Source organism: Girardinichthys multiradiatus, chromosome 21, assembly GCF_021462225.1.
Source record: "Girardinichthys multiradiatus isolate DD_20200921_A chromosome 21, DD_fGirMul_XY1, whole genome shotgun sequence".
Lineage (NCBI taxonomy): Eukaryota > Metazoa > Chordata > Actinopteri > Cyprinodontiformes > Goodeidae > Girardinichthys > Girardinichthys multiradiatus.
In genome coordinates, this window is record NC_061813.1 from 33,591,054 (window position 1) to 33,617,880 (window position 26,827).

The 26,827-nt window shown below is 40.8% G+C and overlaps 1 protein-coding gene across 6 annotated transcripts in view; it reads left to right on the forward strand.

The window, feature by feature from the left end:
* The window catches only part of LOC124857754 (rho GTPase-activating protein 21-like), a 100,381-nt gene that overhangs the window by 62,143 nt on the left and 11,411 nt on the right, over positions 1-26,827 (forward strand). For 4 of the 6 annotated variants that reach the window (XM_047349167.1, XM_047349168.1, XM_047349170.1 and 1 more), the window contains 13 exons: positions 6,483-6,581; positions 7,293-7,371; positions 9,174-9,228; positions 12,877-12,900; positions 15,251-17,084; positions 21,575-21,721; positions 21,804-21,906; positions 23,913-23,949; positions 24,501-24,620; positions 24,771-25,070; positions 26,186-26,250; positions 26,342-26,490; positions 26,659-26,801. In XM_047349167.1, coding sequence (XP_047205123.1) covers positions 6,483-6,581; positions 7,293-7,371; positions 9,174-9,228; positions 12,877-12,900; positions 15,251-17,084; positions 21,575-21,721; positions 21,804-21,906; positions 23,913-23,949; positions 24,501-24,620; positions 24,771-25,070; positions 26,186-26,250; positions 26,342-26,490; positions 26,659-26,801 — 3,155 coding nt within the window. Of the gene's footprint in view, positions 1-6,482; positions 6,582-7,292; positions 7,372-9,173; positions 9,229-12,876; positions 12,901-13,317; positions 13,541-15,250; positions 17,085-21,574; positions 21,722-21,803; positions 21,907-23,912; positions 23,950-24,500; positions 24,621-24,770; positions 25,071-26,185; positions 26,251-26,341; positions 26,491-26,658; positions 26,802-26,827 lie in introns of those variants that run through there. The other 2 variants (XM_047349166.1, XM_047349169.1) reach the window with 2 other exon arrangements.

Sequence of the window (26,827 nt, forward strand, 5' to 3'; positions counted from 1 at the left end):
TCGTAATTAAATTCAGTCACTAAAGAGTTACTGGCACCTATAACCCTGTCAATTCTCCAGTAAAAAAGACACACATAAACAAAGGGAAAGAAAAATAGGTATAGTACAAGGATAAATGGTGCCAATCAGTTGGTCCAGCCATGAGAAGAGTCACAATAAAACACCAAAGCACTGCACGATGTATACTTTCTATAAGAAGCATAACCAAGGGAGGACACAAATAATTGGAACAGAGATAAGCACAGAATCACTTGACCAGGAGTACCTTCTATGGTAAAAGAAAACAAAGAGAGTACACAAAGTTTATGGGGAAAAAAAGCTCGGTCAATGTCAACAGTCAAGGCCTGGTGTGTTTTCAATAGGAAGTAAAAATAAATAGAGTTAATGGCAGTTACAGCTCAGTCAATTACTCTTTCCAGGAAAGAAACAGAGATCAACACAGTCACACTTGAACAGGACTACCTTCTACAGGAAAGAGAGTGAACAGAGTTTATGGCAGCAATGTCTCCATCAATGTCAGTTCAGAAAAGAGACTCAGTTAAACACAGAAGTGCTCAATCATTAATACTTTTTACAGAGAAGAGAAACAAGAGAGTACACAGAGTTTATGGCAGCAAAAGCTTCAATGATGGCTTTGTCCAGAAAAGAGACACAGCTAAACATAGAAGCATCAACTAGGAGTACCTACTATGGAAAGAAATGATAAAAGTACACAGAATTAATGGCAGCAATAGATTTGTCAGTGGCTCCGTCCATTAAAAGAGGCAAAGTTATACACTGAGCCAGGTGTACTTTCTAGGGGAAAGGAAAACACACAGCAGACATCAATGGCAGCTGTAGCACCATCAATGTTTCTGTCCAGGAAAAATGTACAGCTAAATAAACAATACTATGCAGAGAGTACTTTCTATGGAGAAGAAAAACAAGATTACTTATTCTATATAACTGACATGATCTACCGACTCTGCCTGTACTGTACTGAGCTGTAATGTTAAGAATTTGAACAGAATGGACTGAATGAGACTAAATACAACAGGCTACAATTTTTACCTGTTGTGTTTTTTAAGCGGTCTACGATTGTTGCTGTGAATTAATTCCATCTAAACAACCTTTATTGAATTTAGATGTTGTACAGTATTATTTGCACTCCAATTGTGAGATACAAACTTCCAGAAGTGCAAAGGCACAGTTTATGAAGGCGGCTGTTATAATGCTTATATTGCAGCCATATTGGATTTCTAGTTGTGGGATGGTGAAAAACCCACTCAAATCCTGTCTTTAGAGTTTGTTTCACTTAATTTAGCCAGTTTTAAACTTTGAAACATAAGAATCAAATCTCGTCATTCGTGTGAACGTGGCAATTAACGAGGCGTATTGTAAATTTAATACCACATCAAACCCGCATGCTGGTTATAAGCTTGAGTTCAGTATTCCTAACAGTTTTGAAAATGCATTAAAGATTTGTAAAGGCAGTACATCCAATCCTTCAGACTCTCTTTTATTAGCACACTAACTCTGCTTGGTACAGTTAGATAATCTGTTCCAGGGAATGTTTATCTTATGTTCAGTTTCCTGGAAATAGATTCAACAATTCAGGCTGAAATCAAACCAACTAGCTCCAGATGTTTGTCACTTGTTCCCCTACTTGAACCTAAGCTCCCTTGTTGTGTGATTTGCCTCATTTAACAAAGAGAAAACAAATCATTGAATATATTCTTGCTGTATGTATCAGTAAAATGTACTTTTCTTTATCCCAGGTGGTTTTTGGTATGTGTAATTCTTCTGAAACAGAGTGATGGAAAGAACTCTCCCACCTTCCTGTTCTGGTGGGAAAACACAAGTTATGAATGTGTATATATATGTGTATGTGTTTTGAAAGGTGTGTGTGAGAACAGACACACCATTCAACAGATGCTTGAGGTGACCTCCCAGCTTTTTGTTTCTCTAAGTTGAAAAGGAAAGCATTTGCTTGTAAAATTAGATGTAAAATAAAGCTACTACCTTTTCTTAACTTACAGGTAATTTTCCATGAACTTTCCTGAATCTACCTGGTTCTTTTCTAAGCTTTCCAGTAAGGCTTCACAATATATCGCTAATATGTCGTCATTGCAATATCACTGTGCAATTTTCAAATCAAGAAGGACTGTTCAGAGGGTAATAACTGTGGGCTAGTATATCCCAGGTTTTATGAACGTTGCCCAACATGCTAAAGGTCACAGAGTGATGGAAGCAAATATTAGAAAGAGACAAAAGGAGAAAAAAGGCAGATATGGCAGCTGATATCTCCATTTTCACACCATCGCAAGATTTTCTAGTAACGTCCTACTTCCCAGATACTTTCCTGGAACTTTGCCAAAATGTACTGGCTACTTTCAGGAGCTGGGCTGTGTGATCGGGTGATTTTTAATGGTGGACTTTCATTGACCCTACTTGGTACATTTCTGAAACCTAAAGGTTACTTTCTCCGAACTTGAAAGTTATTTTCTAGAATTTCACACATATTTTCCTAAAGCTTTGCCAAAAATTAAAGGGTATTTGAAGAAACGGGGCATTATTATGAGGTGACTTGAAGTACTTTCATGGAACTAACTAGTTTATTTCCCTGAACTTACCTAGTACTTTTGCAGAAGTTAGAGTTTACTTTCCAGTACTTACCATGTACTTTCTTGGAACTTTCATGGAACTTTCAGGTTACTCTTGTGGAACTTACCGGTTACCATCCCTGAATTTACTGGTTACTTTTCTTGTAATTTGCCTGGTACTTTCTGGAAAGTAGCAATTACTTTTCAATAAAGTAACTAGTAACTTCCATAAACGTTCTAGAAAAGTACCTGGTAAGTAATGTCTAGGTTCTGGGAAAGTACCTGTAACCTGTAGTTCCACAAAAGTTCAAGGAAATCCTTTGAAAAGTTCTGGGAAAGTATTTGATAAGTTCTGGAAAAGTTAACTTATGATTTGTTAGATTTTAAAGATGTAAATTTGGTCGTCTTGTAGAATTGTTTCTCAATCATCTCAGATGTCTTGTTGTCATTTGTAAATATTTTAAATATGAACACAGTTTCCTCCGTTTGGTGACAGAAGCTTTGAAAGCATTTGAACTTTATCAGATGTGTGTTTACGGAGTTCAGGGGTTAGAGATATTGCACCATTCATCTGAGATCTGCACCGACATGTTTCCTTACCATCTGAGTGACTCTCTTTCTAAGAATGAAGGTCTTTGATGGTCTTTGATGCTTTTCAAAGGACATTTGAATTATGAATTGATGTAAATTGTACTTGTGCTTTGACCTTCCCACTCTAAGGGGAGGCTTCCTTTGCCAGTATTTTGCGCTTCCCATCATCAGATTTCTCCTGTGAATCAGACCTACTGTAGATAGTAATCTAAACATAAACACAGACCTTCTCCTTTGGGTTTGAAAGCCTCAGCCCATGTGCAGAGGGTGCAGTGTATGTTCGTACATCTGTTTGTGGTTGTGGTGGCTTGTAAACGTGAGAGTGACAAAAATGTTAATGTTGAAGAGGGTTTTTTTTACTCTGAGGTTAATGCAGTGATTTGGCAGCTGACCCAATTCTCTCTAGAATAATATTATCTAACCCAAAACAACAGGGGAGCGGGTAGCTGGCCCACACAACCGGGCCCAGCTGTGCAACACAGGACGGCAGCCAGACCAGAGCTTGTTGAGAGGCAGAGAGCAGTGTGTACACTCAGGCACGCATACAGCCCAATCACCGTTAACTGGGAAAGGTTACCTGGCAGCATAATATCAGTTTGACTGGCAAAATACTTTTTATTTCACAGTAACCACAGCCATAAAATGCTTGTAAAGCATTAGGCTGAAGCTAATGTGCAACTTTCAAATGAGCAAATGAACAAAGTGATAAAAAAAATGTGTCCTACTAAACAATATTTTAAAACATTTCTTACTTTTTACATGTAATTAGCAAAAACACATAAAATTTAAGTTAACTTGTTTAAAGTTTCCAAATTTAAAGTAAAGCTGCAAATTTAGGGTAAAAACGACTGAGAACTGTGAAAATTTAAGCTTGGAAAACTATATGTGTGACATGGAAGAACATGTCAGAAACCTGTTAAAGGTTTACTTTCTCAGTGGTTCCCACACCTCTCAGCCTTCAACTACAGTAAAAAAAAACAAACAAAAAAAACAAAGTTTACTCATAAATCAGGTGAACAAGGCCATCTTTGTTTTCTTTATCCACTATAAAAATTGTGGCAGAAATATGGTATTAATGTGATTTCCGGAGATCATTTCAGCATCACACACAGAGGGGTCCAACCTTGGGAGCCACTATTTTTACCTGCTGAAACACCAGAGACAAGAACATTGCATTACATTTTAGAAATTAAGTGTTGATTTGTTTTATTACAGCAGGTAAAAGCAGCTCTAGTTGGATGTATGAAGACTTGGTAGACATCATCTCAAACGCGGATCCATCAGAGCAGTGTAGTATGTACTGCCCTCCTGTGGACAACTTTGAGATAGTTTTAAATGGCTGTAAATGAAAAGAACTCATAGGTTGTTTCCCTCAGGGGGTTTATCTTGCATTTCTAATGTAAGATCGATCTCACTTTTACAATGAAACATTTATTTTTCATATTTTGTTCAAGCATCACTGTCCAGCCAGTTGATATCAGTATGAATATTTCATAAATATTTGATGCAGGTAACCTGCGCGGTCTCAATGACATGCAGTGGCCCAGTTTTTCAAACCGCTTCTCTTTCTGCCTGAGGTTCACGTCTTAGAATCTCAAATCCAGGCGAGGTTGTGATAAATGAAATGAAATTAATTTCTCCCACACCATAAAAGCTCTCATCCATCCATCCTGTACAACTATAAATAAAAGCAGTGGGATTGTAAGGAATGATTAATTGAGAAGTGTGAAAGCCCAGAATGGCGGTGGCTGGTGCTAGAAATATTTACGTTTTTATTTTTATTATATTCTCAAGATGACAAGATATTCATGTTATTATCTTGAGAAATCCACCTTATTCATATAGATTATTCGCAGAGTGGCTTTTATTTAAGGTTAGCTAAGGACCCCCACTGAAAAGGCTCTATTCCCCTTGTTATTGAGCCAAGGTTTCTAACTGTAATTAATTAGTTGACCTGAATGCTCTGACCTGAGTTTGATAGTCTTATTGTAGCTGATCAATACTTGATTGGGGAATTTTATATCTACAGAAACTTAGATGTTGTGAGCAAGAAAAAAGGGCATTGTGTAATTTGTTCTTTTTTTCCACAATCATTGCAATCATTGGGTTTGTAATTCCTCTACATGTCAGTTTTTTGTTATTTTCTTCTAAAAAAGGGACACCATTTACCGGGAACGTCACCTTTCAGGCCACACAGTGATAAAACCCATTTGTTGCTGCACAACTTCCAGCAATACATAGAATTACTGGAAAGAACCACTTCATTAGTTGTTAGGTTGCTGTTAAATACAAATTAAAACCTAAACAGCCTTTAGGTCCACACCTGTCTTAACTAGGCTAAAAGAACATGAATCTGACTATGTCAGTCTGGACATATAGTCTGGGTGCTACTAGACCTTTCCTTTTTAGACCAGTCCTACTTCTAACATTACCTTGTTTTGTTTTATTCAAACTTAGTTTTAAACAGTATAAACTGCTTTGTGCTGGAATGCAGTAACAGTTCAACTTTAATTCAATGTTTCAGAGCAGCTGGAGTCGCTCTGAGGCACGCTTGTGTTTTTAATTAATGGTCGCTGCAGTTTATGCTTTTACTAAGACACTTTGGGGCATTAAAAATGTCCAAAGCTTGAGATTTCCACATGTAATCCCGCTCATCCAGCTGCAGGCGTGGAAACCTGCAGAATCCAATTTGTGCCGCAGAGTTTGTTGCTGGGTGAGTCTGGCGAGAGATGGGAGGGGAGGGGTGTGTGTTCGTAGGCAACGTCCACGTACAGCATGGGTGAGGGTTGCATCAAGTTGCTCTGGGAACTGCAGGAACGGAGCTTCACTGCAGCATGGCAGGTAGCAACCAGCAAGTCTAGAAAGATGAGAACCAGGATGATCATGAAATATAACACTGTTTCTGAGAAAATCCGCTTCCTTCTGCCCAACAGTTGTTTTCTTGCTTAGCATTTTAGTAAAATAAATAGTGCTAAAAATAGATTTGGCTTTCAACTTGCAGATCAAGTCAGATCATGTTTACTGTGATCTGCAGTAGCTGTTTTTACTAAAAATAAACGAACCAGACTATAATGTCACATAGGCTTCCTTTAGTCGTTTATGTTGTTTTATGAGATGCAGATTGTTTCCAAATCCGAACATTACGTGCCAGCCTGCTGCAGTAACATGCCGGCCCACAAGAGCGAGGCAGTGCTGTGCAGTGGGACTAAAAACACAGTGAATAAACGAAGTGACGAAGGGCATCTAAAGTTCAAAGTTCACCTGTTTGTGTTTTCATGTTAGTCAAATTATGGAATTTAATTTATCCAGGGCCAGGGAGACAGAGGAACCGTCTGGAGCCAATGGACACCATTTTCGTCAAGCAAGTGAAGGAGGGTGGCCCCGCCCACGGAGCTGGACTCTGCACAGGTACACAGTGATTGTGGAGGGGGAAGGTGTGCCATTTGTCATAATTGGCAGATCTTCTATTAATGTACTTTACTGAAGGTAATTCCACTTTAGCATAAACTGCCAGGAGGTACAAAATAACAGATGACTCCTCTGTGGGAGGTTGAACAAAGTGTTAACGTTCTTTGTTTGCCATGGCTCTGGTCTCGTCTATTTCTACTTTGTTTCTTATCTTATTAATACATGAATCAGTTCTAATTCGACACAGTAAAGATAAAAATACTTCTAAAACCTCTGACGTAGAGAGGCAATGAATCAGCACCTTAAAGTTTCCTTGAAGTGAAAGTGATGTTAGGAGCTCTGAGTTGCCAAGTCAGCTCTTTATTACAGGAAATGTTACAGTAAGTGGTGCGGACAAGCCCTCAGAGCTGTCTGCTTTTATCTGTCCGCTCCCCTGGGAGAAGGGAGGGCAGTGTTTTCCCACATTTATCCGGTTTATCCCCTAAACTCACCTCGCCTCTCTTCCTGTTGAAGATGGTCATCTTCAGAAACTCTGAACGTCCTGTCAAATGCACACATGTAGGATTATTATTGTTCCTGTTTGATCTGAGCAGAGGTAATGCATGTTTGTGCTGGATGGAGTTACTGGACTGGTTTCTCGACTCAGGATTATTGTGTTTTTCTGATCCCCACGTAGACACTTCTCTAAATTATTCCTTTAATTCCTTCCAGGGGATCGACTTGTGAAAGTGAACGGTGAAAGCATCATCGGGAAGACTTACTCCCAAGTCATAGCTTTGATCCAGAACAGGTAGGACTGCAATTATGCGGCATCTTAATTTTTGTGTTGGGAGAAACGATCTTAAAGGGCAAGTTTCCTTGTATTTTTAGAGCAAGAATGCAAAAATCTTGAAAGTATTAAACGTAAACAAATCTTCGTCAGTCTTTCCATTGTTTTTTCGAAGCAGACAATTTATTTTAAAACACTTTTCATACAAAAAAATGAAACATTGGAGCCACGTCTCTCGAAAAACAGGAGGCACAGACATATATGGATGATAAGGTGTCACCTGAAACTACAGGGTACGACTTTTGATTTTGTTGTTAACAGAACATTTATTTATTTGTTGATAAAAAGCCATTTTTTAAACAAGAATGTGTTGGACAGATGTGTGGCCACTTTTTGGTAACAGAAACATTTGGAGTAAGCCCTCCTACTTTTCCAAAAGATCCTGTATGCAAAACAAGTGGATGAGCTTTATGAAAGCAAACAGGTAAGGAGGACCAGTTTCTCTTCGTCCAGTTAAAACACTGTTTGGCCCAGGACTGTCAAAAGTCTGGGTTATTAAGTTATTGGATTTAAGGGAAGCCATAATAAATAACATTCCATGCCACAGCTTGGATGGTGAGACGACCTCCAGTGTTGTTTGTGAACATAAAGTTTCCCTGGTGAAAAAATCTAGTTTTTTTTTTTTACCTTTTGTCTGTCTTCTTAGTCAAAAACATCCGCTGACAACAAGGGATCCCTTTATATAAATCATTAATCATTTTTGCGTCATTAGTCACAATAATTAGCTACAGTGCCTGAGTCAATTGAACAACAGATTGTAAGCCAGTATTTGACCTCCTTTCCATGTAACACGAGCTTGAAGTGACTAGACGACACGTTGTTTTGAAACCCGTAACTGTAGATGGACTCCTAGAGTTTGGGTAGCGTGATAGACCGTGTTGTGGGTATAGTTGTTTTGACAAATAGGTTCCAGTAGTAAAACTCTTAAGAGTAAAACTGGTGATTATGCAGAGAAACGTGAGAAAAATCACTGCATGGCTCTTGTATTCTGGTGAACAAGTTTTTTACAAAAAGCCTTACCAGAGTAGCAATGCTCGTCAGAACTGGAGCAGAGATTACAATTTCTGCTTGAATGTTGTGATGAATTGCAGGCAGGCTCCTTACAGAACTCTTTTAAATCCCTGGGTGGGGTGCCAGTTTGTTAAGTCTCCAGTCTGCTGCCTTATAGCTACATTTCCCCCAACTTCCTCCTTACTGGTCCTGGGTGGCCATTTTGTTAACTGTCGACGTCTGAGGCTGGGGTCTAAAAATGGAAATTAACTGTCATGAACTACAAACCTGCATACATTTGAAAGGGAAAACCTTAAATGATTATATATATCCTTTATTAGGACATATATTGCATGTTTCAGTGTTCCCAAGGAATATTTATCTTACAATGCTCCTAATTTTTCACATTTTGTCTTAAATATCCCAAAAACACTGTGGGGTTATTGTATTTGAGTTGAATTATCTTTGTATGAATTATAACTGAAAAGGACCATATAAAAAAGACAGCAAACAGCCAATACCAGGAGAAGCTGGAACATTATTAAAACTAGTTGGGGCTGATTAATGGGCTGATTAATATAAAGTATATTTACCTGTGTGCATGACTATGAAAACATGTCAACCACTCTGCTTGTCCCCTGCTAACACTTTTAAAGCTTTTTATTGGGTAAAAACTCAGTTGATTACAGATTCAATCATGAGCTTTTTTGTGATTTTTGCTATTTTTAAAGAAACTCTAAATATTTTTCTCTCTGATTTTTTCCATGCATCAGCGATGCCACGTTGGAACTCTGTGTGATGCCAAAAGATGAGGACATTTTGCAGCTGGTATGTATCCATCGATTATTAGTGGGGTTGTAACTATAAATCCACCTCATTAGATGCGATTTTAACAATATTTAAAAAATAAAAAACGAAGAATCTTGGGGTAGCTCACAGAAGCTGCCATGATCTAGCAAGGGTTTATGTGGGATCCTATAAAACTTTTAAAATTTTACTAATTTCAATTCTAGGCCTAAATAAGATTTTTATGCCCTAAATTTGCTTGTTTGATCCTTTATTGCTATTTTTAGTTTTTAATTTTCTTCAATTGGGGAATTAATTTGTTCAATGGGTTGCAGTTCTAACAAAAGAATTTGGGTCAAAACTACAAAGGCCATGATTCAGCACAGCAAAGAGCTCTGTCCAAAGACATTTACTGTCAGATATTCAGTTTCTCTGCAAGCCATACAGTAAAATCTACTCCTGAAACTGTCTAATTGTCGATTAGATCCAAAATGTTCTTTCTATGTTCGCCGGTACCAGCGCCTCTTTAAAGAGAATGTCTGCGTTTAGCATTTGGGTGTTGTGGCACTAGTAGTAGCACTCCAAGTAATTTATTTTGAGGTGTCTGGTCTCTCTTCTGCAGACTATGGATTTAAAAAAAACCCAGAAAAACTACGAAAATTACCATTTATGCTTTATATCTAAAAGAAATATTGCTTGTGACTTTTTTGGCCTTGAAGAGCCACCGTAGAGGGTCTTAGGAGCTACAAGCGGCTGTACAGTCCCAGGCTGCAGATTCCTGACCAACCTCTAAAATTAAATCCTAATGATCCTAAAGTCAGAAATGTTTCCTTTGTGGGTTTTTTTATTCTGGACCTTTATAACAGAAACACAAAGTGTTTAATTTACCCTTTTACTTGTAGTCCAACAAAACTGAACAGTAGTATCACTTCGGACAGTTGGCTTACTTTAATTTCTTAAAATGTGAACCTGTTGAGAGATCGTTCAGCAGGAGGTCAGTGATTATCTGATTTCCTGACAAAGAAAGATGCATGATCTGTCCATCAGCGAGCTTGTGGAGGATGTGGATTTGCATGAATCACAACCAGATGGCATAGTGGATAAGATTAAAGATGTTGAAGCAGCCATAATACACAGTGAAAGAAGCAAAAACAGGAGCCGATCCAGACTTAATGCTTCATACCCATTTACCGATCAGACCTGTGACGTAATCCAGCTGCCCACGCTGCCAGTGAGGGTCCATAGCCCCGCAGACAATAAAGCAGCTGGGAGCAGATTCAGACCAGTTGCTGCATGTTTATCTGCCGTTTTTGGGAAGCACGGAGTTGAGTCAGATCAAACAGCTGCTAAATTCTTCCCATTCAGCTCAGCCACAACTAATAAAATGCTGTTGGAAAAAGAAAGCAACAACAAGCACCCACAAGGCCAAGCGATTCGGGTATTTTTTACCATATGCAGTATTCAAATCTCCCGTCTATTACTCTATGTAATCTACTACCTTTGTATGCGGTGAAATGCATCGCACTGTCTTAAAGAACACGTGCATGAACAAACTGTGACTGGACATATATTTAAATGTGTTTTCTGAGAGACTCTGAGCCCACCCAGAGCCAGAGGGAGGGCAGCTGCAGTCAGCTGACTCCTGTCAGCATGCTGTTTACAGCAAACAAACACATCCAGCAAAGCGTGCCGGCATGCAGAACATGGGATAAACTGCGTCTAACTGATGGGAGAGCTGAGAAAGGGGAGGTCAGTGTGAAAATGACGCAATCAAAATGCCTGAAGATGCAGAAAGGCCGAAGGGTGGTGCCACAGAGAGGAGGTGACGAGAAGAGAGGAAAGGCAGAGATTCTGCTGGGGAAAGGTGGCTGTTCTGACAGCAGCTGTGATGTGGATGGTTTATGGGGAACAGATGCAGTAATGTGTACGAACAGCTACACCAAACGAATAACTCCAAAAAGACAACGTTGTTTACCGTTTTTATCGCTTCCTGCCTTCCTCACATCATGGTGTATCTACAGCATAATTAATTAGGCGACCAGAATCACACATTATTATTTTGTTTTGGCACAAACACATCTGGCATGAGAAAGCTGGTTTCTGTTTTCTTGTCCATGCATGCGGGCTAATGAGGCAGCTGCATCGTAAGTTAACTCAAAATTATGAGGAAACTGCTTTGTTATGGATGTTTGTCTTCTGCAATTGAACAGGAGATGTAACACCAGCTGACTTGGACCCGTTTTACACGACTATAATCCGTTTTTCAATTTATGTTAACACATCATCAGGATGTTTTAATTATGAACTTCATGCACTCAACTCTAGTAGAAACGTGAAAATGGTGTAATTCCCCGGCACACCACTAGTAGGCGGTATGTTCTTTGAGACTCAACAACGTGTGGTAACACTTAATGTTTAGAGAACGGGGCAGAAAGTGAGAACTTTGGAGAACTGTTGTTAGATTCAAAAGACTCAGCAGCACAAGCAGTACGGAGACCGGGACATTTTCAGAACGAAACACTCAGGAAACCGTTAACAAAACATGCCGTTTTCAGAGGAAGCATTTCTGCTGTTTGTGTACACAAACAGTAGAAATGCTACAAAACATTTCCATTTTCACTTTAAAACGTTGTCATGTAAACAGCTGACTTGGTGTCACTTTTGGGTTCTTTCAAATGCATATTTATTAGCTTCAAATTTACAAATTTGAAGCTAATAATAATAGCTAGTTACAGGAAAGTGTGACATAGAAAGTACTCCTGAACCAGAGCGTCCCCAGTCGGTGACAACAGAGGCCGTTCACGTTGAGCCGGGTTCTGCTGGACGTTTCCTTCCGTTAAAATGAAGTGGTTCCTTTCCACTGTCAGGGTTTGGGTTCAAGTGTTCAAGACACAAGGTTCCTACACAGCATGGAAAAATATGGAATTTGATTTCATCATTTTTTCAACTCTAGGAAAATGTTTCAATTTTCATTTCTAAATTTAAAAAAATGTTTGATGACTTCCTTTATCGCTTATTTGCCACATCAATCTAAAAACAAAATGAAGACATTAAAGGTCACAAACTGGTTTGGAGAATCTTAGTGTCCTAGATTAGAAATTAGAGCTGATCTAAGATGGTCCAGATACACAAAATAAAAGCAGAGAAACTATTATGGATTGTGCAGACTATCAAACCCAACTAGAAAGATACACTATTTTGAAGTTTGATGGCATCCTATTCTCAGTCTATAATTTGTTAATGGACCCATTGTTGCCAGCAACAGCAACTTTAACTATTCTGTAAACATTTTCCACAGTTTTTCCACATTTTCCAAGTTTAGGAGTGTGTTCAGAATTAGATGAGAAAACCAGAACTGCAGCCTCTGCTCTAAGGTTGAGGTCAGGCCAGTCTAGTTTCTTCACACCATGGAAGTAATTGTAACTTATGTCTAAATGGTGTATTTCATACTAAAATGTCCAGAATATTGTGAAAACCAAAATATTCCTACATTTTACTCTGAAATCTTTACCAGACTCGGAAACTGGAATCGGCCATGAAAGCCACAATTGGTGCATCTAATTTGTAGTTTTCTCTGAAGTCTCTCCTCTTTCTGTAACATTGTGTTTCTCATCTCTTCATACTCACCTGTTTACCTCTTCTAACCCTTTCTTTGTCTCTTTTCCCGCTTATCTAACCTGTGGGCTGCAGTTTTCCAGGGATATCACTGCTCTGGTAAGAAGGGAAACCTAACTAATACCTCTCCTGCTGATTCACTTCTCTCCTGGCTTATTTCTCCACCTTTTGCAGCTCATGTTTGCTGCAAATGATGACAAATGGCAAACCCCACATAGAAATCCCCCCAACGTTTTCCACCAGTATCAGTGTTTTGAATAAAATGTAACGATCATGCTTTGTTTCGCTTTTCTTCTTCTTTCGGGCATTGAGATTATCGTCAAGCAGACCTCAAACATTCCTCTGTACTTTCCACAACCAGGAAATTGGCTTCTATTTAACTGGAGGAGTTAAGATCCAGAGGGAGCAGTCAGCAGCTGTAACCTGACACCACAGGTAGAGTGCTGTTGATTAAAGTCCAGCACTGTTACTCTCTCTCCCTTTCATTTTCTCATGAAAGTCTGTGCTGAAAAGATGAGGAAATATGTCAGCGTTGGATATAAGGCCTGGAGGGTTTTTTCCCCCCAAACCTCAGAGATTTTATTTATGTGATTTTAATTAGCTCCGTTTAGTGGTTTTGTTCAGGTTAAATCAAAGAAAAGCCATGCTGACAGAAGTAGCGTCAGTTGCGAAAAACAAAAAGAGGAGAACCAGATTCACCCGCTTATTGTGCCTCAGACCGAGCTCTCCGGTACCAAAGGTGGGTAAACTGCTGCAAACTTCCTCTATCTGCATGGAATTCTGCAGAAATTCTCAGCTTTCCGTGAAAATGTTCAATTTACATCCCATCCTTTAGGTAAATAATGTTAACAGAGATATGTTTGATTTAGATGGAAGAAAACGGCCGACTATTAGCAGCTTTTCTGCTCTTCACTTATTTCCTGGCAGCCTTCATCAAGCTGTCATTCAAGTATTGATTGTCCCCCTGTGACAATCTCATCAACTCATACAGAGACTGCCGTCACTTCACCAGCAGTCACAGACCTCCAGTTTCCACTCCTCAGTCCTGCAGCTGCCGCATGGCAGCGCTGCAGAGGAGGTATTTTTAGAAGCGAGCTGTAGCTGTGAGGGCAGAGAGGAACATGGAGATGCAGATGGGAGGGTATTTGTCAGGCTTGAGCTGAAAAGATCTGAGCAGGAATTTGAAGCAGTAAGATGACAGTTTCTGGATGTTTCGGATTGACTGCAAGTATTTTTTTGTTGATCGTCTCCTTGGGTTTGTTTTAAAAAGGAAGGTCTTCTGAACATTTGAACAATTTCTGACATTACAACCACAAACTTTTATGTTTTATTGGGATTTTATGTGACAGACCAGTACAGAGTAGTGCATAAATGATAAATGGTTCGTCTATATTCAGCCCTACTGCATAAATACTTTCTACAACCACTTTCCACTGTAATTCCAGCTGCAAGTCTTGTTTGGTATGTTTCTTGAAGCTTTGCTCATCTGGGGACTGAGTGCTTTGCAAAAAAGCTCAAGCTCAGTCAGACTGGATGAAGCGGGTTTCTGAAGAGCAACGTTTGAGTTCGAGTCAGATTCTCACTTGAATGTTTGGTCCTGGACTTTAACTAGACCATTCCCACATATGAATATGCTTTGATCTAAACCATTCCATTGTGTCTGTGGCTGTTTGGTCTGTTGCGGCCTCATATAGGTTTTCCTGTCCTGTAAATAGCTCCATCTATCTTCCTAACAACTCTGACCAGCTTCCCTGGGTATGCTGAAGAAAAGCATCCCCACAGCATGATGCTGCCACCACCTTGTGTCACTCTGGGGATGGTCTGTTGAGAGTGATGTGCAGTGCTAGTAGAGGTTTGTCCTGTAACCAGTGGGTTGCCGGTTCGAAGCCCTGCTCCGTCTATCTCAGTCGTGTGTCCTTGGACCTGTGTATGTCAGCCTCACTTCTGTCAGTCTGCCCCAGGACAGCTGTGGCTACAATGTGAGATTTTGTTTTATAACCTAATCTTGCTTTATACTTCTCTACAACTTCTTCTCTTACCTATCTGCTGGGTTTTTTGATCTTCATGGTGCTGTTTGTTCTCTAACGTTTTCTAGCAAACCTCTGAGGTCTTCGCACAACAGTTGGATTTATACTGAGGTCATTTTAAACATAAATGGACATTGTTTACTCGGCTGACTTCTCTACACGTTTGATTTTAGTCTGGTTTATTAAGGGGTGTCAGAGTGACAGAGTACAAATGCACACCACCAGTGCTCATTTTTCAGATTTCAGACAAGAAAAATGCTTTATTATTTCACAATTTTATCCTTCTTTGTGTTAGTTTGTCTCATAAAATTCCAATAAATACACTGAAGTTTGTGGTTGTAACGTGACAAGATGTGAAAATGTTCAGAGGATATAAACGTTTCTTCAGTGCACTGTAAATAATGTCGTATAATCTCTTGCAGGCGTATTCCCAGGATGCATACCTCAAAGGAAATGAGGCTTACAGCGGAAATGCCCAGAACATCCCGGAGCCCCCTCCCATATGCTACCCTCGGATAGAGCTCAAGGCTGCGGCCGTGGCCCAGCCGTTGGACCAGGGACCGGCAAGGCGAGGGGCCCCCACGGAGAACAGCTATCGGATGGAGATCCCTGTCCCTTCGTCTCCTGATCCTTCACCCCAGCAGGTGTTGAAGCCTCAGTCGGCCACATCCATCAATAATGAGAGCGTCAGGACTCCTACTGTACCCCTTAATCCGGTGGAGAGTGGGTCCCGGCTTACTCTGACTGAACCCTGCCACAGGACAGAAGGAAACCGGTACAGTTCCCCACCAGATAGACTCAGACCCCTTATCCCCAGTGTCCCAGGAATTGCCCAGTTACACTACACTTGCCCATCACCAGCTTCCAGACCTGGTACGGTCTATCCTGAGACCTCATCCGCCTCAGTGCGAGCCCCTCTCGCTGCTACATCGACGGACACTTTCTCTACAACCACCTCACCCACCACCAACCACTGCTCCCCCTCCCCCCCAGCACCCACCACCTCGCCTCACCAGAACATTGACTGGAGGAACTACACCACCTACAAGGACTACATCGATGCCAAGAGACTGCATACGTATGGCTCCCGCACCATCCAGGAACGCCTGGATAGCCTGCGAGCGGCAACCGGCTCTAACTCCGCCTACACCCAGCAGCGTACCCCACTGCCCTGCGACAATCAGAAAGGGGCCTCAGGCTCTCAGGTCAGACGGAGAAGCGCCTCCAATGACCGCGGGACGGATCCTGCTGCGACGACTCCGCTTCGCAGCGCCTCCCAGGAGAGGCTCGGAGGCCCACCAGAGAGGACTTCTCGGAACTGGCCTCGGAGCGCTTCTCAGGACGCTCTGCCCTTCTCTAGCACTGTCAGGGTCATCAAACCCCGAGCAAGGTCCTGCGACCATATAGGCCAGCAGCTCGGAGAGCGAAGCGTGGTGAGGTTTGGAGACAAGGTGGAGGAAAGACAGGAAACAAGAGCCCTTCCTCCTCTAAATAGGAGTCTTACAGGTCCAGAGCAGGAAGAGAGATTATCTAACTTGCCTCTATCTACTCCTGATGTTACAAAAGGTACAACAGATTCTGCACTGACGGCGAGAACAGATGGTCTCATAATGAGACCCTCACGTCTGCCTGTCAAAAACTCGCTCTCTGACTTTTCTCCCACCTCATCCTCCATTAAAACCACAGAGCCTCTCAGAGACCAAAGAGCTAACACCACGGGGAACCATCTCAGTTACTCCTCCCCTCTGAACCTTCAGCTCAGGGGCAGAACAGACAGTCTGAAGATGGAGAACAGGTTGGAGTCGGGATTAGCTGCCAGGTCCTCATCCTGCTCCAGTGCCTCCTCCAGGCTCCCCACACACAGACCGGTAAAGAGCGAAGTGGTCACAATATCCTCAACCGCAGCTGTCGCCCAAAAGCCAAATGTGAAAGAAACAAGTGCACTTGAGAGGACTAATGGCGGTCTTTCAGAGGGTGTCAAAGGACCTGATGCAACGGTTGTGGTCCTAAGAAGGAACAAGACATCTGGAGTTGCCTGCGCTCGCCCTCCGTCCTACGTGTTGGCCGTCAACGACAAACAGAGAGAGCTGACGCACAAGTCGCCGCCGTTGATGAAGGCCGCCTCTGCAGATGGAACGATGTGCTGGGTGTCCAATGAGAGCTGCAGGGAGATGCATCTGAGGAGGCTGGAAGACACGAGACACAAATCTGGCTCCAGCAACCTGGATGACTCCCTGGACTCAATCCCTTTCATAGGTAAGGCTGCATCCATCAGGAGAGAAATACTTAAGTCTCAAAAGTTTATTCCCATCCCCACAAAACAAAATAGGCATTATTGTCAGCAAATGAATTCTTTTCCAGTTTTGTAATCCTGGCACTGATTTGTCATTCTCAAATTTGTCAAGTATGGGGGAAGGAGTTGATATGCAGGTATTAAGTAGTGGGGTGTGTGTATACAGTAAATCCAGCTGGTAACTTGGATAAATCGCTGCCGAAGTGAACGTTTCTGCAGGAACTGAATGGTTTAGTCAGCCGGGTGGCTTTAGGCTTTAAAATGAAACTTTAATAAATATAGTACATGCAAAAGTATTCAGACTCGTGAAACTTTTTCACATTTACAGCCACAAACCATAATGTTCTTTATATAATGTGGTACACCAAAACAAAATAGCACATAGTTGTAATGGTACTTTGATCTCAAAATGTTTTATAAATCAATTTTTACATTTTATTCTTTGCAAAGTAGCTCAAGCTACCTCAAACTGGAGAGCATCAGTGAACATCAGTTTTGTCACAGATTCCTAATTGGATCTTGGTCCGGACTTTAAATAGGCCATTCTAACACCTGAATATGCTTTAATCTAAACCGTTTCATTGGAGCTTTGGCTGCAGGTTTAGGGTCATTGTCCTACTGGAAGGTGAACCTTTCTCCCCAGTGTCACTGGTTTCCTCCAGGATTGCCCTGTTTTCAGCTCCATTCACCTTCTCATTCTGAACAGCTTCATAGTCCCCCAAGAAAAGCGTCCCCCAATTTTTCATACCGTGTTTTTTTTTCTACATTTATCCGGATCTTGAAAACTCAAAAACCAAATTCCACACATTTTTCAGGTGTCTTTCAAGGGTGCACAGAAATCCCATCATACATCATTAAAAGAAAAACAAACAGATTGCTTTGTTCCCCATTGTGCCGCGATCTGACTCTGGGTAACGAGACGAATTTGTACGAATGGAGGGAAGCAATGATAAGGAAAGAAACGTTTACCTTCCTGCAGATCGTAATACAAACATCAGATCAGTTCCCGATAAATGTCAACGAGTCATTTTGAGGATTTGAGTCGAGTTTGAGCTCATCAGCCTTAAAGCTGAACAAGAAGAGCAGCAACACAGGAAGATAAACACATCTGTTTGCAAGTTGTGACTCATTAGCTGCTCTGAATGTGCGTTTTTCTGAGAGAAAATGAAGCAAGTGAAGAAAGTCATCACAAGCAAGATGTGAGGTGACATTTTGCACGTAACGTCAAGCAGCAACGGTTGGGTTCTGTTACTGAAATGTTTGGCAGGTTACTAATGTGCTGATGTTGGTCCACTTATTGTTTAGAGCCGGCAGGAATGCTCCTTTTCTCCTCTGTTCTGTCACAGTCCATTAGGACGGCGTTCTAAGGTTTCTGCCTTATACCACTGAGGGACACTGGAGATGTTTAACGGACTGTGGGTGGATGTGTACCGACTTGAAGAGCTGCACCAAAATGAGAGAATTACTCTGGCCCGACCGACTCAGAAGCCAAATACGTGGTTCGAATACGTCACCGTTCCCTGAGGAACACTTAAAGTTCTCTCAAACTTTCCACTTTAAAATTCCAGTTTCCCAAACTCAATCTTCTGGATTTTCCATTTATTTTTAAGTCATTATGGACAGTTGAGTAGAAAGCATTATCCTAGTCTGGCTTAACTGTGTTTTTTTTGTAACAACCCAGTGTTGAAACTGGCTTCATATGTGGCAGGCAGGTAAAGGACTATTTCCTTCTTTTTTGGCATCTGTACAACCTCAACTCAGTTAGAATCTATAACACTTTATGCTAATCTGGACAGAACTTAAATACCGACTGTTTACAAGGTTCCTACACAGTTTGGAGAAATCAAAAATTTGATTAAAGTGTTTTCGACGTCCAAATATTAGCCTTCCTTCCTTCCTTCCTTGCTTTCTTCCATTCATCCATCCATGTTGACGAGGTACAAGCAGCCTGGTAACCTTTACTTTAATTTTATTGTATTAGACGGGGGACGGGGTCTTGTTCCACAACATTTATTTCTGTTTTTACCACAGAAGTACCAACCTTGACTTTCAACAAACAGGTGCGGTCCTAGCATCAACCCTTCAACCGCCATCTGTAAGGTGCTGAGTTAGTGTCACATTTTTAGCCAGCTTAGCTTAAACAGCTGAAGCAAAGAACCTCAACATCAACCAGAACCTGCACGTGTGCTGGGAAAATATGAACTGACTGTATCATCCATTCATTATTGCGCCGCTTTCACAATCGCAGTTGCTTGGTCGGATTTTTAAAAACAATTTGTACGAGTGTTTACAAACCCTGTTGGTTCTGCTTGAAACCATGTGTATAACTCCTGTCTGCAGCACTGCTTCTGAATGCCAGAGGTGGGAAATGTCAGCTGATGTTGTAAATAAATAAATTATATTGGGGATATTCTGAGATCTGTTTGCAGAGATAAAGAGACAAATTATACGATTTATCCCAGAATACAACAGAACCTGGATCAAAACCTTACTGAAGGATGGCCATGTCAGAACTAGTTTGAGCATCTTGATGTTTAAAGTATCTACATTTTTAAATCAGGTTATTACACATATCAGGACAACCATTATTCAACTTTAAATTCATGCATTTTGGACGTTTTTACTGTTTTCAGTGAAGAAGCTCGACTGCTATAGAAAATAACTGCTGTTTATTAATTGAAAACTTCATAAACTTTGGTAAAAAATCTGTAAATGTGCATCCAGGAAAGTGACCCTTGTATGATGGCTGTTTTTCATATCTGAGAAATTTGATTTTATTACTTTTTATGTTTGGGTGACAACATAGATAAGAAAAACTGGAGACATTCTTTGTGTGTATTTGCTTATCAAAGTGAAAAAATGCAAAAACTTTCCTCCAACAATAATAAAAACGATCGTATAAAGTCAGGGTGGATTGGACTTCACAAGCTGTGGTGTCTCTGCCAGCAACCTGATGAATTAGCTGCCAAAAACATGTAAAAGGAAGAAATCCCCCCAGTCAGAGGCCTTTTATCCTTGGACACATCCAGTCTGTAGAGATTATGTGAGGTGCAGCTAACGATCTGCTGGCATTGGTTTTATATTTACTCTACAGCCATAAAAAAAACAAGAAGTGAGAAGTTTACTTTGGAGATTTATAAATCTGCATTGTTTCAAATAAATTACCGATTCACTGATAATCTAAGTCATTGAGATGCATCTGTTGTGGTTGTAGATTTTCACAGTTTTGATCCATAGTATGAAACCGATCATAGGAATTTGAATAAAAGCGGTTTTGGTTTGTTTTCTTCCCTAATTTGACATAACGTGATACATCTGATAGTGGCAGGTATGATAGACCGATCACCCTCCCTCTCCGCCTCAGATATAATTAATGTCGTGTCATATCTGTCCTCTGTACTTGTATCCTCATTTGCTTTCAGGGCTTGCCATCCTGTTGATAAGTCCTATCAGCCTTTATGACACGGGATGATTTAATGTTAGCTGCACATGTAAAGGTGAAGCTGTCTGGCAGCTTATCTGGGCAGAAACTTCATCCTGACTGTGTTTCTGTCTGCTGGATTCTGTGTTTGCCCTGTAGGCCCTTCTTGCTGCATTTTATTGCTGTCTGTTAATGTTTTTATTCATGTTGAGGCATCAGGTGAGAGTTAAGCCCTGTGCTGGTATTTAAATTCACACACTTTGAATATTTCCTAGATTTCAGAAAAGTTAGAGAGGAACAAATGAGGCAGTATTGTTTTTTTTTGTTTTTTTTTCTTCCTCAGTACTTCTGTTGGATTAACGTTGAAGCTTTCTACTTGAAGGTATCGAATCCCACACTGGAGAAATATTTTCCTTCTAGGCAAAACAGGACAGAAAGCATGAAACGCCCATTTTAAATAAACTCCAGATCACCATGAGTTCAGCTTTCCCAAAGACGTAACGGAGGAAGGGAAGAAACAACAACATTCAGAGCAGGTTTTATTTAGTGAGGAAACAAAACACCTTTCACCTCAGATGTCCATAATAACCTTTTCAATACATTTTATTCTTTCAACCAAATGTTCTCTCTTTCATAAGCTTCTATACATTCATTTATATATCTATTTATTTGCAAATATAAAGTCTGACTGCTGACACACAAGGAAAAGACGTTCTGGGCTAAGGTTGAATTTTTATTTGGCTCCAACAAGTCTAATAAAAACCGAATCAAAACATTAAAACTTGTAAACCCTGTTTCCAACCCCGGTCCTGATAATGGATCAGACCCACTGACTAAACCAGCACATACTTGAAACCTTTAGTCACATTTCTAGCCTGTGTTTTGATGCATAAAACATTCTTCTGTCTCTTGGCTTCACGAGGTTTTTACTTCAAGCGCCTGATTCTGGTTCTAATTTCTGATTTACAACCCCAGAGAAACTCAACATCGCCTCCTTCCTCTAAACCTCTGGATCCTTGTTTGTATCCTTAGATGAACCGTCCAGCCCCAGCATCGACCAGGACAGTACCCACATTCCTGCTTCCGTGCTGATCTCTTCGACGCCCCTCATCGCCACCATCCCACCCAGCCCCACGTCTTCGTCTCCTCTCATTCGGCGCCACCTGTCACATGATCAAGGTATGATCAAACTCTACAGATACATTTAAATCACCAGTTTCAAAGCAGTTTTAATGTAATTGTGTGTCCATTTCTGTTATAGATTCTCTTCACCTGACAATTATTGGGTCAGACTCTGGTACCAAATCTGAGCGGTCCAAGTCGTACGATGAAGGTATCGATAACTACCATGAGGAAAGCAGAGGGTGAGTTACAGCAATATCCTTAGTAGGATTACTTCATAATCCCTGAAAAAGGGTTCTAATTAACACAAATCTGTTTTCATGTTATTGGACTGCACGGCCGTATGAAATCCTTTTAGTACAATTTTTATTTTTCTAAATGCCATCATATAGCAGAGACCCAAAAGTTAAAAAGGAGCCTAAATTTAATATTAATTGAAAAATTTTAGCAAAGCCATTGCAAAAAGTGTTTAAGCTTGACATGAAATTTTGGATTTGTAATTAATTCCACAACATTTCACTTTAACAGCAGATTAAATCTTTAATCCTCCCATTGTGTCCTCATTTTCGTCAGTATGGAAATCATAAGGCTCTCCATAGTTTAACAGCATCGATGAGGAGCTGATTTATTTTTCAAACTAACTATCCCTACAGTTGTGGCATGTGTGCCAATAATTCAGAAGCAAGCCGTTATTTAAAGCGCAGTTCCAATTTGACTTACAATTTTCAATTTACATTTTTAATCTATTACCTTGAAAACCAAAACCTTTATTTTTTTATTTTTTATTTGCCTACACAGCAGAAGATGAGACAGCTAACATTTCTTTGGCGTTATCGTCCTGGGCAGTTATGATACATCTGAGACGTTGAGTTAAAAACTAGGTTTATCTAGGCTGATAAAAGAACCAAGGCTGAAACAATAACAAGGATAGACTGTAGACTTTAGCTAACTGTAGCCATTGGTATTAGTTTAAGCATAGCAGCGACTATGCTAATGCTATTTGTTATGCTAATCAAGGATGCTTATCTTTATAGCAAGGTGCAATGTTAATGCTAATTATTAGCAGTAGCGTTAGCATGCTAAATGGTCTATTTGAAAACTTTCCAACCTCTTTATGTGACATGAGTTGCACGGTGGCACTGTTGTCCTGCAGCAAGAAGGTTCCAGGTTCAAATACAAGCCTGGATGGAGGTGCATGTTCTCCCGGTGCATGTGTGGGTTCTCTTCAGGGTACTCCTGCTTCCTTCCTCATTCCAAATATGACTGTTAGGTTAATTGATCTTTAAATTGTCCTTAGGTATTAGTGTGTGCATAGTTGCTTGTCTTGTGTGTGTCTGTGTTGCCCTGTGATGGACTGGCGACCTGTCCAGGATAGGCGCCAGCTCCCTCGCAACCCTGCAAGGATAAGTGGGTATAGACGATGGAGGTACACGATATATACTGTACCACATGACAGATTTCTGGTGGACTTCATTGTGATTTTCACAAATCACCAGTTTGTGTTTACATAATAGAGTATAATACAGAAGAAAATCAAATAAATCAATCACATATTCACACATACACAGGCTGATCAGTCATTAATTAAAGTACTTTTAGACTGGTTAAACCAAATAGGCTCTGGGCTGAACCACTTCAAATTTAAAGAGGAAATCGTCCTACACACCTAGCAGTAGTTTGTTCCCAAAGGTGCATAGGAACATGCAGACAAGTTAAAATTACACATAGAACTCTAAAAGTATTCCTTTCATGTTAAAAAACTTGAACTAGATAACAGCCACTAACATCACCATCTCCATGCACCTTGGGAATCAGTGAAGTTGTGCCAGAAAAGTTTGGATCTGGAGTCAAAGAACCAACATGTCACTGAAGATTAATGTTGATCCGACCTTTTCTAATTGAAATTCACCATCGAGTTTCAGTTATCTTCAGTTGTTTGCTGGTAGAATGAAAACAACTATTGTCCTTTTATGTGCAGCGAGTCTCTCACATTCATTTATTAGGAGTGTCCAGCTCTTGGATCTCCCAACAGCAACAGTGACTAAGCCTTTTTCACCCCCTTTAAACACAACCAAACTCACTGGGTTTTAGTGTTTGTTTGCTTAGGCCACACTTGCACTCAGGAGATGTTTGTCTGAACCATAAAAACAGCTTTAATGAGCTGTTATAAGGCAGTACTCCAGACCAGTTAAAATGCAACAGCTCTTTCAAGTCTCCTAATGTTTCATGTTTTATCTCTACCACATAGGAGGTCTTTGCTTCCCAGTCTGAAAGGCTTGAGGAAGGTAAGTTGTCCATCGCAGGACAGTCCCAGCTGTCCTTACATGACTGGTTTATCAGCATGTCCTCCACTGTAGTTTATCAGCTTTTTAGTTCACACCCACAAGATAAATGTTCTGCCTCTGGAATGTGAATATATTATGGAAAACGCAGAAGGCTGTATAGTCAACACCAGGAATTGATAGGAAAAAATATGTTATCTTTTTTTGCTTTCATAAAATGTTCCTACCTTGGTCAGAATTTGCATGTGTTTAATTCCATTTAATTTCAATTCAGTTTATTTATATAACGCCAATTCACAACACGTGTCTCTTCACAACAGTCAGGTACATACATTCCAATTAATCCTAACCATTGAACAGTGCAGTCAGATTCAGTTATTTATTCAAATTGGATAAAAAGTTTTTCTATCTAAGGAAACCCAGCAGATTGCATCCAGTCAGTGACTTGCAGCATTCACTCCTCCTGGATGAGCATGTAGAGACAGTGGACAGTCACTAATGATTTACTAATCTTTTCTTTATTGAACGTGTATTGTGTTGTTTTTATATTCCAGGGTGTGGACAGGTCATCAGAGGATTCTGGGTCCAGGCGAGATTCCTCATCAGACATCTTCTGTGATGCAATCAAGGAGGGTTTGCTACATTTTAAGCAGCTTCATGCAGATAAGGGAAAGGTGTGTACTGTCTCTGCATCATAAAAGAGAGACCTCGGCACATAAAACACACACCTGACCTACTCTAGCTTTATTGGCAGTAACAGCCTGCCGTTCTGTGTACACCATGAGGTCTCAGGCTACTCAATTGGTAATGGTTTCACTCTGCAGCGCGTCGGAGGAGGAAATCGACAGTGGAAACAGATGTACGCCGTGCTGAGAGGCCACTACCTCTGCCTGTATAAAGACAAGAAGGAGGGCCAAGCTCACGCCAGCTGCCAAACCATAGAGGAGCCCCTGCAGATTAGCATTAAGGCCTGTCTGATTGACATCTCCTACAGTGACACAAAGCGCAAGAACGTCTTGAGGCTGACCACGTCAGATTGCGAGTATCTGTTCCAGGCTGAGGACCGAGAGGATATGCTGGCCTGGATCAGAGTCATACAGGAGAGCAGCAATCTGGATGAGGAGGTATAAAGCTTTGGGATGGATTTCACTTCATCCTTTGCTACTACCCATATGTTTTGTATATTTGGCCTAGGGTTAAGGTTATTTAGGTTTAGGTTTTTACTCACACCAAGCAACTAACTTATTGTAATGCTCTTGACACTGGTGCTGAAATTTGCCTTGGATTTACTGCTCCTCTGGCTTCAAACAAAAGGATCTCATCCACCAGCTGCAATAAACAATCTGTGCACAACAATAAACACCACACCCTGCTAAGGCTTCTTGCGCATATAAATCAACTCCTCGTGGAATAAAGCTCTATGCTGGGGAGAAGAACTTTCACCTCCATGATGCGCCTGCATTCAGCTGTGCTGGTTGCTGGGAGACTGAAGGAAGTACAAAGTTTTTCAAGTTGCTGTTCGAATGTAAGGTGTACCTGTCAGGCTGTCCAAAAAACTTTGGCTTCATATTTTTTAATAAAGAGCAGAGATGAAATGGTTTGTGCATTATTCCACTTAAATTCCTGAATAAACACATCCCCTTAGAACTATAGGCGAGGTTAAATAATTACACATGATGACACATTATGGTACTCAAAACTGCACAGAAAGCCCTCTTCTTGTCCATCCTCTCTTGCTGCTAAGCTAATGAAAATACTGATGGTGTTTCCTGCTGCACAACAAAGCAGACACTGATGGTGGAGCTGCAGAAACCTCCCATATATATAGGGAAATGAAGCACATTGTTAGGAAACATCCTTTTGCAGAAATGATAGTACTATTCTGGTAGCAACAGGGAAAACATATTTGAAAAGTACTAAAAGAGCTGCAGCATCATAATTGCCTTCATACTCAAGACAATTTTTTTAGATTTGTCGCAATTCAACAACGTTTCATCACAGTCATGGAGACTGTAGGGGTGTCTAACCCTGTATAAAAGGATCCAGACACATTTTAGTCCCACCCACCATTTGTACTTTATTTGGACCTAACAATACACTTCGTAGTGTTCCAATTCCAATAGTTTAACCCGTGTCACCTAATTGCAGCTGGTTATATAAAGATATCACCTTTAAAGCTTTGGAAACACCTCCTGAAGTTTCAAAAATATCTGTTTGCGTCTTACATCTTCTTTTCCAGAACGCAGCTTTCACCAGCCATGACCTCATCAGCCGGAGGATCAAGGAGTACAACACCTTGATGAGGTAAGGAGAAGACAGGGACATCTTCAGTTGTTGGACTCATTCGATTTGATCTGAAATCTCTGTTTAACATTTATCTGCCCATTTCCTTCAGCCCCACAGGCAGCAAGCCTGAGCCGTCACCCAGAGCCTCACGCCAGTCGCTCAGCATCAGACAGACGCTGCTGGGAGGTAAAGGAGAGCCCAAAGCAACGAGTCCACACTCACCCAAACCCGAGCAGGAGAGGAAGAACATGCACAAAGGTGGGAAAACTTTTGTAAATCACAGTTTGTAGAGCTTCATTTAGCCAGAAAAATTCAAATAGTATTAAAATATGATGTAGAATCATCACAGGTTACCAACAGCAAGCCTAACAAGCTGAAAAGACTTTAGGGTATAGTAAATGCTGATGTTGTCCTCTGTGTGCACAGATGACACCAGTCCTCCCAAAGACAAAGGGACATGGAGAAAGGGCATCCCTGGGCTTATGAGGAAACCTTTTGAGAAGAAGCCATCTCCTGGAGTCACATTTGGAGTCAGGCTGGATGACTGCCCTCCTGCACAGACCAACAAGGTGCAACAAATCTGTCCAGAATCTGC